Source organism: Taeniopygia guttata, chromosome 31 (assembly GCF_048771995.1).
Source record: "Taeniopygia guttata chromosome 31, bTaeGut7.mat, whole genome shotgun sequence".
NCBI classification, from domain to species: Eukaryota; Metazoa; Chordata; class Aves; order Passeriformes; family Estrildidae; genus Taeniopygia; species Taeniopygia guttata.
Window position 1 is genome coordinate 2,225,839 of NC_133056.1, and position 12,923 is coordinate 2,238,761.

At 55.9% G+C, this 12,923-nt stretch overlaps 1 protein-coding gene across 2 annotated transcripts; it reads left to right on the top strand.

Moving 5' to 3' along the window:
* The first annotated feature begins 4 nt into the window (after positions 1–4).
* On the top strand, positions 5–12,908 carry NXF1 (nuclear RNA export factor 1). 2 transcript variants are annotated; one of them, XM_041712046.2, is made up of 21 exons: positions 6–143; positions 1,142–1,325; positions 2,251–2,374; positions 3,476–3,559; positions 4,047–4,151; positions 4,684–4,764; positions 5,247–5,316; positions 5,414–5,502; positions 5,869–5,976; positions 6,484–6,593; positions 7,037–7,073; positions 7,519–7,587; positions 7,731–7,786; positions 8,555–8,662; positions 9,354–9,412; positions 9,828–9,943; positions 10,009–10,051; positions 10,626–10,698; positions 11,329–11,511; positions 11,909–11,969; positions 12,772–12,908. In XM_041712046.2, the coding sequence occupies exons 1-21, from the start codon at positions 110–112 to the stop codon at positions 12,808–12,810; spliced, it is 1,833 nt and encodes a 610-aa protein (XP_041567980.1). In that variant the 5' UTR covers positions 6–109; the 3' UTR covers positions 12,811–12,908. The 2 variants fall into 2 exon arrangements, with proteins under 2 accessions (XP_072776404.1, XP_041567980.1); XM_072920303.1 differs by lacking the exons at positions 10,009–10,051; positions 10,626–10,698; positions 11,329–11,511; positions 11,909–11,969; positions 12,772–12,908 and having other exon boundaries at positions 5–143; positions 8,555–8,655; positions 9,348–9,412; positions 9,828–9,917.
* Positions 12,909–12,923: the final 15 nt, after the last annotated feature.

The following is a 12,923-nucleotide window of genomic DNA, read 5'->3' on the forward strand; positions in this document are numbered from 1 at the left end:
TGAGGGGGGAGCGGAAGGGGGGGCGGCCGCGGGCACTGCGCCTGCGCGGGGAGCGGCGGGCGGAAGTGACGTCAGCGGGACGCGCGGCGGGGAGGCCGCGGCGGCGGCGATGGCGGAGGAGGGGAAGGGGGGCGGGTACAGCGGTGAGCGGCCCGGGGGCACCGGGAACAGCGGGGCAGCGCCGGGGGACGGCGCGGGGCACGCGGGGAGGGCTCCCGGGACAGCCCCGGGCCGCGGCGGGAGCGGGGAAGGAGGCCGGTAGGGCAGGCCCGGACGATGGCGGTAGGCCCGGGATGGGGGGAGCGGGGAACGGGAGGGGAGGGGGATACGGGAACGGTACCGGGAGGTGGACACGGGAACGGTACCGGGAGGGGAATACGGGAACCGGGAGCAGCACCGGGAGGGGAGGGGGAGCACGGGAACGGCACCGGGAGCGGTGAACGGCACCAGGAGGGGGGAACAGGAACGGGGAACGGCACCGGGAGGGGGATACGGGAACCGGGAGCGGCACCGGGAGGTGAGAGATCCCGGGGAGGGGCGCGGGGTTCTCGGTCCCGGGGTCGGTGATGGTGCCGGGAGAACCGGGAGAGGGGTGGGAGCACCGGGCTGGGAGCGGCGTCCCCGGCCGGCGGCGGTGCCCGGTGTGCGGGACCGGGCCGCTCCCGGTGCTCCCGGCGGGGAGGGAGCCGCGCCGGGACAGAGCCGGGACGGGGAGCGGGTCCTGGAACGGGGGAGGGCCCGGGCCCGGGCCCGCTCCGGTGTACCGGGGGGCTGGAGCCGGAGAGGGCGAGCCGGGGAAAGGCGGCGCCGGTCCCGGTCCCGGTCCCGGTGCCATTCCCATCCCCGTTCCTCGTGCCGTGCCCGGTTCCCGTTTTCATGCCTGTTCTCATCCCCATCCCCCGTCCCGTTCCCGCTCCCGGTGCCATTCCTCTCTCCGGTGTCGTTCCCCATCCCCGTTCCCGGTGCCGTGACTGTTGCGGTTCCTATTCCCGGTCCCGTTCCCTTCCCTGTTCCCATCCCCATTCCCCGTCCCCTCTCCCGGTGCCGTTCCCGGTTCCATCCCGCTGTCCCCGTTCCCGGTGCCGTTCCCGGTGCCATCCCCGTTCCCGGTGCCATCCCCGTTCCCCTCCCGTCCCCGCAGAGCACGATGACCGCGTGGGCGGCCGGGCGTTCCCGGGGCGGCGGCGGAAGGGCCGGGGGCCGTTCCGGGGGAAGATGTACAGCGAGGGGAGCCCCCGGGGCCGCCCCCGGGGCCGCGCCCGCCCCGAGGACGACGACGGCGACGTCGCCATGGCCGAGCCGCACGACGGCCCCCGCGGGCGGTAGTGAGTGCCGGGCACCGGGCACCGGGGCGGTACCGGGGAGGGCGCGGGAGGGTCACCGGGGCCACCGGGAGGGTACCGGGGGATCCCAGGGGCTCCCGGGAGGGGTTCTTGGCTGATCCCGGGGGTTTCCCGGGTGATTCCCGGTGATTCCCGGCCACTCCCGGGGTTATTCCCGGTTTATCCCGGTGTACCCCGTCTGACCGATCCTGTTCCCAGTGATTCCTGGGTTATTCCCGAGTTACTCCCGGTTTATTCCCGGTTACTCCTGGGGTTATTCCTGGTTTGTCCCGGTGTACCCCGTCTGACTGATCCCGTTCCCGGAGTTATTCCTGGTTTATTCCCGGGGTTATTCCCGGTTTTTCCCGGGGTTATTCCCGGAGTTTTTCCCGGTTTATTCCCGGTTTTTCCCGGGGTTATCCCCGGAGTTTTTCCCGGTTTATCCCTGGTTTATCCTGCTGTCCCCCTCTGACCGATCCTGTTCCCGGGGTTATTCCCGGGGTTTTTCCCAGTTTATCCCCGGTTTATCCCGGGGTTTTTCCCGGTTTATCCCCGGGGTTTTTCCCGGTTTATCCCCAGTTTATTCCCAGTTTATCCCCGGTTTGTTCCCGGGGTTATTCCCGGTTTATTCTGGTGTATCCCCGGTTATTCCCGGGGTTATTCCGGGGTTTTTCCCGGTTTATCCCCGGTTTATTCCCGGGGTTATTCCCGTGGTTTTTCCCGGTTTATCCCCGGGGTTTTTCCCAGTTTATCCCCGGTTTATTCCTGGTTTATCCCCGGGGTTTATCCCCGGTTTGTTCCCGGGGTTATTCCCGGTTTATCCTGGTGTATCCCCGGTTATTCCCGGGGTTATTCCGGGGTTTTTCCCGGTTTATCCCCGGTTATTCCCGCTGTCCCCCCCTGATCCGTTCCCGTGTCCCGCCGGCAGCGTTCCGTACGCGCCGCGCTCCGGCCGCCTGGCCAACATCAACATCACGGTGAAGCGCGAGCCCGGCGAGCGCGGCGGCGGCACCGGCCGCGACGGCGGCAGGAGGAGCTGGTTCAAAATCACCGTACGGCAACGGGAAAGGGCACGGGAATGGGGACGGGAATGGGGACGGGAAAGGGGACGGGGGAATGGGGACGGGGAAATGGAACGGGAAAGGGGACGGGGAATGGGAATGGGGAAATGGAACGGGAAAGGGCACGGGGGAATGGGAACCGGAATGGGATCGGGGGTGGGAATGGGAGTGCGGGAACGGGAAAATGGGAACGGGAAAGGGGATGGATGAATGGGAACGGGAAAGGGAACAGGGAAATGGGAACGGGGAAATGGGAACGGGAAAGGGGACGGGGGAATGGGAATGGGGAAATGGGAACAGGAAAGGGGAATGGGGGAACGGGGATGGGATCGGGGATGGGAATGGGAGAACGGGAACGGGGAAAAGGGAACGGGAAAGGGGACGGGCACGGGAAAATGGGAACGGGGAAGTGGGAACGGGAAAGGGGAAATGGGAACAGGAAAGGGGACGGGGGAGTGGGAACCGGAACGGGATCGGGGATGGGAATGGGAGAACGGGAACTGGGATGGGAACGGGAAAATGGGAATGGGAAGGTGGGAATGAGGATGGGAAAATGGGGACGGGAAAGGGAAAATGGGAACGGGGACAGGAATGAGAAAATGGGAACAGGGTGGGAGTGGGATTGGGAATGGGGACTGGGAATGGGGTGGGAGTAGGGTGTGATCGGGGTGGAATTGGGAATGGGGTGGGAACAGGAATGAGGAGGGATTGGGAATGGAACAGGAATTGGATTGGGAATGGCGTGTGATGGGAATGGGGTGGGAGTAGGGTGGGATCAGGATGGGATTGGGGTGGGATAGAGGTGGGATTGGGAATGTCATTTGGATTGGGATGGGGTGGGAATAAAATGGGGTGGGATTGGGTTTGGGATTGGATTTGGGATTTAGTTTGGGATTGTGGAGTTTGAGCTCAGCTCTCATTCCCTCATTCCTTCTTTGTCTCCCTTCCCTTTCCCGCATTCCCATTCCCCTTTTTCCCATTCCCCATTTCCCATTCCCGTTCCCATTCCCCATTCCCATTTCCCCTTTCTCATTTCCCATTCCCAATTCCCCATTTCCCATTCCCATTCCCATTTCCCGTCGTGCCGCTCAGATCCCGTACGGGAAGAAGTATGACAAGTCCTGGTTGCTCAGCTCCATCCAGAACCTCTGCAGCGTCCCCTTCACCCCTGTCGAGGTCAGCGCCGTTTTTGGGGTGGTTTTGGGAATTTTGGGGTGTTTTGGGATCCTGGCCCTGTTCGAGCCCCAGATCCCAAGAGGATTTTGGGGGATTTGGGACCCCATCCCAGCCCCAAATCTTGAGGGGATTTTGGGGTGATTTTGGGACATTTAGGATTCCAGGCCTGTTCTAGCCCCAGATCCTGAGGGGATTTTGGGGGAATTTTGGGAGATTTGGGGAGTTGGCTCCATTCCAGCCCTGAATCCTGAGGGGATTTGGGGGGATTTTGGCTCATTTGGGGTTTTGGCTTCATTCCAGCCCCAGATCCTGAGGGGATTTTGAGGGAATTTTGAGGTGATTTTGGGGAAATTTTGGGGGATTTGTGACCTCATTCCAGCCCCAAACTGTTGGGGGATTTTGAGGGAATTTTGGGGTGATTTTGGGTGACTTTTGGGGGGATTATGGGGGATTTGTGACCCCAAACCCCACCCCGGTGCCGTGGCAGTTCCACTACGACCACAACCGGGCCCAGTTCTACGTGGAGGACGCGACCACGGCCAGCGCCCTCAAACAGGTGTCCCGGAAAATCACCGACAGGGACAACTACAAGGTGGGGCTGGGGTTTGGGGTTTGTGGGGTTTGGGGTTTGGGGTTTGTAGGGTTTGGGGTTTGGGGTTTGGGGGCTGTGGGGTTTGGGGTTTGGGGGCTGTGGGGTTTGGGGGCTGTGGGGTTTGGGGTTTGTGGGGTTTGGGGTTTGTGGGGTTTGGAGTTTGGGGTTTGTGGGGTTTGGGGTTTGTGGGGTTTGGGGTTTGGGGTTTGGGGTTTGTGGGGTTTGGGGTTTGGGGGCTGTGGGGTTTGGGATCTGAGGGATTGGTATTTGTGGGGTTTGTGGGTTTTGGGATATGTGGGATCTGTGGGGTTTGTGGGATTTGGGATCAGGGAAATGGGAACGGGGTGGGATTTATGGGGCTGATGGGATGGGATGGGATGGGGTTTGTGGGATGGGATCAGGAAGATGGGAGTGGGACGGGATTGGGATGGACACAACAGCCAGAGAGGCCAAGAACGTTCTGGAACGGGGCTGGGAACGTTTTGGAGTGTTCTGGAACGTTCTGGAAGTTCCTGACCCCGGCCCACCCCAGGTCGTCATCGTCATCAACTCCTCGGCGCCGCCGCAGTCGCTGCAGAACGAGCTCAAACCCGAGGAGATCGAGCAGCTCAAGGTGGGCTCGGGGGATTTGGGGGGCTTGGAGTGGTTTGGGGGTGGTTTTGGGATGGTTTTGGGGTGATTTTGGGGCTCAGGGATGGTTTTGGGGTGGTTTTGGAATGCTTTTGGGGTGTTTTTGGGATGGTTTGGGGTGGTTTTGGGGCTCAGGGTTGGTTTTGGGGTACTTCTGTGGTACTTTTGGGGTGGTTTTGGGGTCAAGGAGTCTCAGAGTTAGTTTTGGGGTACTTTTGGGTTACTTTCAGGGTACTTTAGGGGTAGTTTTGGGCTCAGGGATGGTTTTGGGGCTCAGGGATGATTTTGGGATGATTTTGGGGACGTTTTGGGGGGTTTTGGGATAGTTTGGGGTGGTTTTGGGGATCAGGGGTGGTTTTGGGGTGGTTTTGGGGCTCAGGGGTGGTTTTGGGGCTCAGGGGTGATTTTGGGGTACTCTGGGGGTAGTTTTGGGGTGGTTTCGGGTCTCACCCTGCCCTGCCCCAGCTGTGCATGAGCAAGCGCTACGACGGCTCCCAGCAGGCGCTGGACCTCAAGAGCCTCCGCGTGGACCCGGGTGAGCTCGGGGGGCTCTGGGGGGCTCGGGGAGGGTTTGGGGGGGCTGCAGGGACCAGCCCTGACCCCGTGTCCCCCCCGTGTCCCTCTGTCCCCAGACCTGGTGGCCCAGAGCATCGACGTGGTGCTGAGCCAGCGCAGCTCCATGGGGGTGGTGCTGCGCATCATCGAGGAGAACATCCCCGAGGTGGGACCCCAGGCCCCCTTTGGGACCCCCTTCTGCTGCCCCCCAAACTCTCCCTGGGCCCCACAACCCCCCCTGGACTCCTCAAATCTCTCTGGCACTTTCCACCTCCAATTTCCCCCTGTTTCTCCCCATTTTTCCCCAATAATTCCCATTTCCCCCCAATAATCCCCATTTTTCTCCATTTTTCCCAATTTCTCACCCAATAATCCCCATTTTTCCCTCAATAATCCAATTTTTCCCCCAATAATCCCCATTTCCCCCCCATTTTCCCCCAATAACCCCATTTTCCCCCCATTTCTCCCCCTATAATCCCTTTTTTCCCCCAATAATCCCTATTTTCCCCCATTTCCCCCCATTTTCCCGCAGCTGCAGTCGCTGAACCTGGGCAGTAACCGCCTGTTCCGCCTGGACGACCTCTCCGAGCTGCCCCTCAAGGCCCCGCGCCTCAAAGCGCTCGACCTGTCCCGCAACGAGGTGGGTGGGCACCCCAAAAACCAAAAATCTGCCACAAATCTATTCCTGGCACCCCAAAAACTTCAAATCTGCCCCCAAACCTGTCCCTGGCACCCCAAAACCCCCTTGGATCCCTCTTGGACCCCAAAAACCCTCTGAGAAACCCCCCTGGGACCCCAAATCTGTCCCTGGGACCCCAAATCCCCCTCTAGGAGCCCCCAGCCCTCTCCACGAGCCCTCCCCAGGTATGCCCCAGGTGCACCAGCAGCCCCCAGGTTTTGCCCAGGCATGCCCCAGGTGCCCCCAGGCGTGCCCCCAGGTGTGCCCCAGGTGTGCCCTAGGTGTGCCAGGTGCACCCCCAGGTGTCCCCAAGGTGCACCAAGAGCCCCCAGGTGTGCCCCAGGTGTGCCCAGCTGTGCCCCAGCTGTGCCCAGGTGCCCCAGGTGTACCCCAGCTGTGCCCAGGTGTGCCCAGGTGCCCCAGGTGTACCCCAGGTGTGCCCCAGCTGTGCCAGCTGTGCCCTTGCAGCTGAAGTCGGAGCGGGAGCTGGACAAGGTGAAGGGGCTGAAGCTGCAGGAGCTGTGGCTGGATGGGAACCCCCTGTGCGACGGCTTCCGCGACCAGGCCAGCTACATCAGGTGAACCCCGAAATCTGGGGTACCCCGAATTCACGGGGACACCCCCTGGGACACTCCCTACATCAGGTAGGGGGGGCTGGGGTACCCCAAAATCCACAGGGACATCCTCCAGGGACACCCCAAAAATACACAGGGACAGCCAGGCCAGCTACATCAGGTACTGGGGGGCACCTCAAAATCTGGGGGGCACCCCAAAATCCACAGGGCCCCCCCAGATCTCCCGAGCCCCCTCAAACTCCCCATGGGGGGAAGCAGCAGGGACAGAATTTTGGGGGGGAAGGGGTGGGGAATGACACCAGACTTCCCCGCCCCCCCCCCCCCCAGAATGGGGTTGGGGCAGTTTTGGGGGTCCCCAATAAATTCCCTGGGGTTGGGGAAGGGGTTGGGGGGATTTTGGGGGTCCTGCTGACCACCCCCCCTCACTGTGCCCCCCTCCCCGGCAGCTCCATCAGAGAGCGGTTCCCAAAACTGCTGCGCCTGGTGAGCCTGGGGGGATTTTGGGGGGGATTTTGGGGCATCCTGAGGGGTTTTAGGGGAATTTTGGAGGGCTCTGAGGGGATTTTGGGGGGATTTAAGGGGTCCTTGGGGGGGTCTAGGGTGGCTCTGAGGGGATTTGGGGGGGCTCTGAGGGGATTTTGGGGGGTCCTGAGGGGTTTTAGGGGGGCTCTGATGGGATTTGCGGGGCTCTGAAAGGATTTTGGGGGGCTTTGAGAGAGTTTTGGGGCATTTCAGGGGATTTGGGGTGTTCTGGGGGGGCTGTGAGGGGATTTGGGGGGCTCTGAGGGGGTTTGGGGGGGTCTCTGTGGGAATGCCCCTTTCGGGGTTCTCTGGGCCCGGGTTGGAGGGAGTTTGGGAACATCCCCAAATATTTTTGGGGGTCCCCATGGATTCCCCCCCTCCAAAATTTCCCCCTGTGCCCCCCCAGGACGGGCACGAGCTCCCCCCCCCCATCGCCTTCGACATTGAGGCGCCGACGACACTGCCGCCCTGCAAGGTGGGACCCCCCCTTTTTGGGGGATTTCCCTCATTTTTGGGGAATTTCCCCCATTTTGGGGGATTGCCCCTCATTTTTGGTGGGGATTTCCCCTTTTTTGGGGTACCCTCAGGGGGGTCTCACTGTGTCCCCCCCATTTTTAGAGCAGCTACTTCGGCTCTGATGACCTCAAGGCTTTGGTGCTGCGGTTCCTCCAGCAGTGAGTGCCCCCCCAAAAAAACACCAAAAAAACCCCCAAAATCCCCTCAAAAACCTCCTCCAAAAATCCCCAAAACTCGTCTCAATCCACCTCAAAAAACCCCACAAAGCCACCCAAAAAAATCCTCAAAAAAAACCCTCCCGAACTCCATTTCCTCCCCAAAAATCCCATCTTTTCCCCCAAAATCCCATTTCCCTCACCCCAAAACCCATTTTTACCCCCTAAATTTCCATTTCCCCCACAAATCCCATATTTTCACCCCAAATCCCCATTTTCCTCCCAAATTTCATTTTTTCCTCTCATTTTCTCTCCAAATTCCTTTTTCCCTCTATTTCCCTCCAAATTCCCATTTTCCTCCTCTCAAATTCCCTTTTCCTCCCAAATTCCCATTTTCCCCCCCAAATTCCCATTTTCCTCCAAAATTCCCATTTTTCCTTCCATTTTCTCCCCAAATTCCTGGTTTTCCCCCCAGATCCCCTTTTCTCCCAAAAATTCCTATTTTCCCACCATTTTCCCCCCAAATTCCCATTTTTCCTCCCCAAATTCCCGTTTTTCCCCAAAATTCATGTTTTTCCCTGTTTTTCCCCAAAATTCCCATTTTCCCCTCGTTTTTCCCCCATTTTCCCCAAAATTCTCTTCTTCCTCCCCAAATTCACATTTCCCCCCCCAAAATTCCCATTTTCCCCCCATTTTTTCCCCCACATTGCCGTTTTTCCCCCGTTTTCCCCATTTTCCCGTTTTTCCCCAAAATTCCCGTTTTCTCCCCAGGTATTACTCGGTGTACGACTCCAGTGACCGGCAGGGGCTGCTGGACGCGTACCACGACGGCGCCTGCTGCTCGCTCAGCATCCCCTACGGCCCCCACACCCCCCCCAGGTGCCCGAAAACACCTCAAAAATACCCCAAAAACACCCCAAAACCACCAAAAATACCCCCAGAACCAGCCCGGAACACCAAAAATACCCAAACACCCAAAACCACCAAAAATAACCCCAAAACCAGCCCAGAACACCCCAGAACACCCTAAAATACCCCAAAACCATCCCAGAACACCCAAAACCACCCCAAAAATGTCCCCAAACCACCAAAAATAACCCCAAAAACACCCCAAAAACACCCCAGAAATGCCCCCAAACCACCCCAGAAACATTAAACTACCCCAAAACCCACCAAAACACCCAAAACCACGTCAAAAACACCCCAAAACACCCTAAACCCCCAAAACCACCTGAAAACCACCAAAAATCCCCAAACCCCCCCAGAAACGCCTCTAAAAAATTTCAAAAACCCCACAGAGAAAAGGGGGTCAGAACAGCCCCCCCAGCCCCAGTAAAATCCCCTCAAAATCCCATTAATTCCCCATTAGAAATCCCATAAAAATCCCATTAATTTCCCCGTTAAAAATCCCCTCAAAATCCCATTAATTCCCTGTTAAAAATCACATTAATTCCCCACTAAAATCCCATTAAAACCCCGTTGTAATCCCATTAAAATCTCATTTAAATCCCATTAAAATCCCATGAAAACCCCACGAAAATACCTGTGAAATTTGGATTTCTGGCCCCAGGAACAGCCTGAATGAATATTTCAAGGACAGCCGGAACGTGAAGAAGCTGAAGGACCCCAGTGAGACCCGGGCGGATTTTGGGGCAAATTCGGGCTTTTTTGGGGTTTATTTTTAATTTTTAGGGGTTTTTGGGGGGGTTTTAGGGGGATTTTTGGGTCATTTTGACATTTTTTGGGGCAGATTTTGAGGGTTTTGAGACAAACTTCGAGCGATTTTTCTGGGGATATTTTTACCTTTCTGGGGTGGTTTTAGGAATTTTCTAGGGATATTTTTGGGTCATTTTGCTGTTTTTTGAGGCACATTTTGAGAGATATTTCTGTGGATTTCTGGGGCGGTTTCAGAGATACTTTCAGGTCATTTTGACATTTTTTGGGACAAACGTTGAACGATTCTTCTGCGGATTTTTGGACCATTCCGAGTCACTTTTCAGCGCTATCCCACCCCATTTTAACCCTTTCTACCCCTCTCTCCCAGCCATGCGCTTCAAGCTGCTGAAGCACACGCGGCTGAACGTGGTGGCGTTCCTGAACGAGCTGCCCAAGACGCAGCACGACGTGAATTCCTTCGTGGTGGACATCTGCGCGCAGACGGTGAGGGGGGGCTGCAGGGACCCCCGGGGGCGCCCCGCAGCCCCCTGACCCCCCCTGTGTTCCAGAACACGCTGCTCTGCTTCACCGTGCACGGCCTCTTCAAGGAAGGCGAGTTCTGCTCTTATTCTCCTTTCCTCCTTGCTTTTATTGTTTTGCTTTCCTGTTTTTCTGCCTTTTCCCCTCCTTTTTTCCTCCTTTTTCCCTCCTTTTTCCTCCTTATTTTCCTCTTTTTTCCTGATTTTTTCCTGCTATTTCCCTTTTTTCCTCCTTTATTTTTCTGTTTTCTTCCTTTTTCCTCTTATTCCCTCCTTTTTCCTTTTTTTCTCTTTCTCCTCGTTTTTCCCTCATTTTTCCCTTTTTGCCTCCTTTTTCCCTCCTTTTCCCTTTTTTCTCCTGTTTTCCTCATTTTTTCTTCCTTTTTTCCTTTTTTTCTTCTTTTTTCCTCCTTTTTTCTCCCCTTTTCCATCTTTTTTCTTCTTTTTTACTTTTTCCACTTTTTTCCTTTTTTTTTCCCTTTTCCCCCATTTCCCTTTTCCCCCCCCTTTTTTTCCCTTTTTTTCCCTTTTCCCCCCTCATTTTTCCCTTTTTCCCCCCTTTTCCCTATTTTTCCCCCCTTTTTTGTTTTTTTCCCTTTTTTTTCCCCGTTTTTTCCCCATTTTCTGACCCTGCCGTGTGCCCGCAGTGGACGGGAAGTCGCGGGACTCGGTACGAGCGTTCACACGGATGTTCATCGCTGTGCCGGCCGGGAACAGCGGGTGAGGATGGCCCCAAAACTGGGCCTGGGCCTAAAACCGGGCCTGGGCCTAAAACCGGGCCTGGGCCTAAAACTGGGCCTGGGCCCAAAACTCGGCCTGGCCCCAAAACCGGGCCTGGGCCTAAAACCGGGCCAGGGCCTAAATCCAGGTGTAAACTGGGCCTGGGCCTAAGACAGGGCTTGATCCTAAAACCGGGCCTGGCCCTAAATCCGGGCCTGGCCCTAAAACTGGGCCTGGGCCTAAAACAGGGCCTGGCCTCAAACCCCGTTTTCCCCCATTTCTCCCCCACAAACCCCATTTTCTTCTCTCAAATTCCAATTTCTGTCCCCCAAACCCCCATTTTCTTTGTCCCAATCCCCATTTCTCCCCACCAAACCCCATTTTTCCCCCTAAAACCCCACTTCACCCCCAAACCCTATTTTCTCTCCCCAAACCCCATTTTTCCACCCCAAACCCCATTTTCCCTCATTTTCTCCCCCACAAATCCCATTTCCCCCCCCAACCCCATTTCTCCCCCCCAAACCCCATTTCCCCCATTTTTCCCCCCCAAACCCCGTTTTCCCCCCCCAAACTCCCATTTTCCCCCCACAAACCCCATTTCCCCCCATTTTTCCCCACTCCCCGCGCCAGGCTGTGCATCGTGAACGACGAGCTGTTCGTGCGCGGCGCCAGCCCCGAGGAGCTGCGCAAAGCCTTCGCCCTGCCCGCGCCCACGCCCTCCTCCAGCCCCGTGCCCACCCTGACGGCCGAGCAGCAGGAGATGCTGGCGGCCTTCGCCATGCAGTCGGGCATGAACCTCGAGTGGTCCCAGAAGTGAGTCCAAAATACCCCAAATTCGCCCAAAAAAATTGAGGAAAACACCCCAGAACTGCCAAAAAATCCCCCTGAAAAGGGGTCAAAAATCCCTTCAAGAATGGTTCCAAAATAGCTCAAAAAATGGGTCAAAAATGGCACAAGGATTGCTCTAAAAGCCCTTCAAAAATGGATCCAAAATATCTTTAAAAATGGCTCCAAAATGCCTTCAAAAATTGCTCGAAACGGCCCTAAAAATCCTTTAAAAATTCCTTAAAAATCCCTCCAAAACATCTCTGAAATCTCCCAAAAAATCACCTTGAAAATCCCCCTGAAAATTGCTCAAAAAAAAAAAACCAAATCCCCTGAAACTCCCCAAAAAACCCCGAAAATCCCCAAAATCGCTGTGGTCCCTCAGGTGCCTCCAGGACAACGACTGGGACTACGGCCAGGCCGGGCAGGTCTTCACCCAGCTCAAGGTCAGTTTGCCCCATTTTTTCTAATTTTTTCCCCATTTTCCCCCATTCCCCCCCCTCATTTTTTCCCTTTTTCCTTGTTTTTCTCAATTTTTTCCATTTTTTCCCTTTTTTCCCACCATTTTTTCCCATTCCCCCCCATTTTCCCCCCATTTTTCCCAATTTTTTCCCTCATTTTACCATTTTTTCCCATTTTTCCAGTTTTTCACCCATTTCCCCCCATTTTTTGTGGTTTTCCCCATTTTTCCCCCATTTTCCCCATTTCTCACCTGTTTTTTCCCTGTTTCCCCCTTTTTTTCAGTTTCTCACCTGGTTTTCCCCCTTTTTTCCCCATTTCTCACCAATGTTTCCTGTTTTCCCCCGTTTTTCCCCATTTTTTTCTTTTTTATCCCAATTTTTCCTGTTTTTCACCCATTTCCCCCCCATTTTTCTATTTCTCACCCATTTTTTCCAAGTTTTCCCCATTTTTCTCCATTTTTTCCCCTTTTTTTCATTCTTCTCACCCATTTTTTTCCCATTTTTCCCCCCATTTTTCCCGTTTCTTGCCTGGTTTTTACTCTTTTTCCTGCTTTTCCCATTTCTCACCCATTTCTCACCAGTTTTTTCCTGTTTTTCCCATTTCTCACAGTTTTTTCCCATTTTTCCTGTTTCTCACCCATTTCTTACCCCTTTTTTCCCGTTTTTCCCATTTCTCACCCTTTTTTCCTGTTTTCCCCATTTCTCACCCCTTATCCCCATTTTTTCCCCCCGTTTTTTTCCCCGTTTTTCCCGTTTCTCACCCATTTTTTCCCATTCTCTGCCCCAGCTGGAAGGGAAGATCCCAGAGGTCGCGTTTCTCAAGTGAACCTTGGAGATCCCCGCCCCCTCCCCGGGCCCCTGTCCCATGTTCGAGTCCTTTCGATCCCCCCGAGTTTTGTAAATAAACCGATCAATTATTGATTATCGATTAGTGATTAA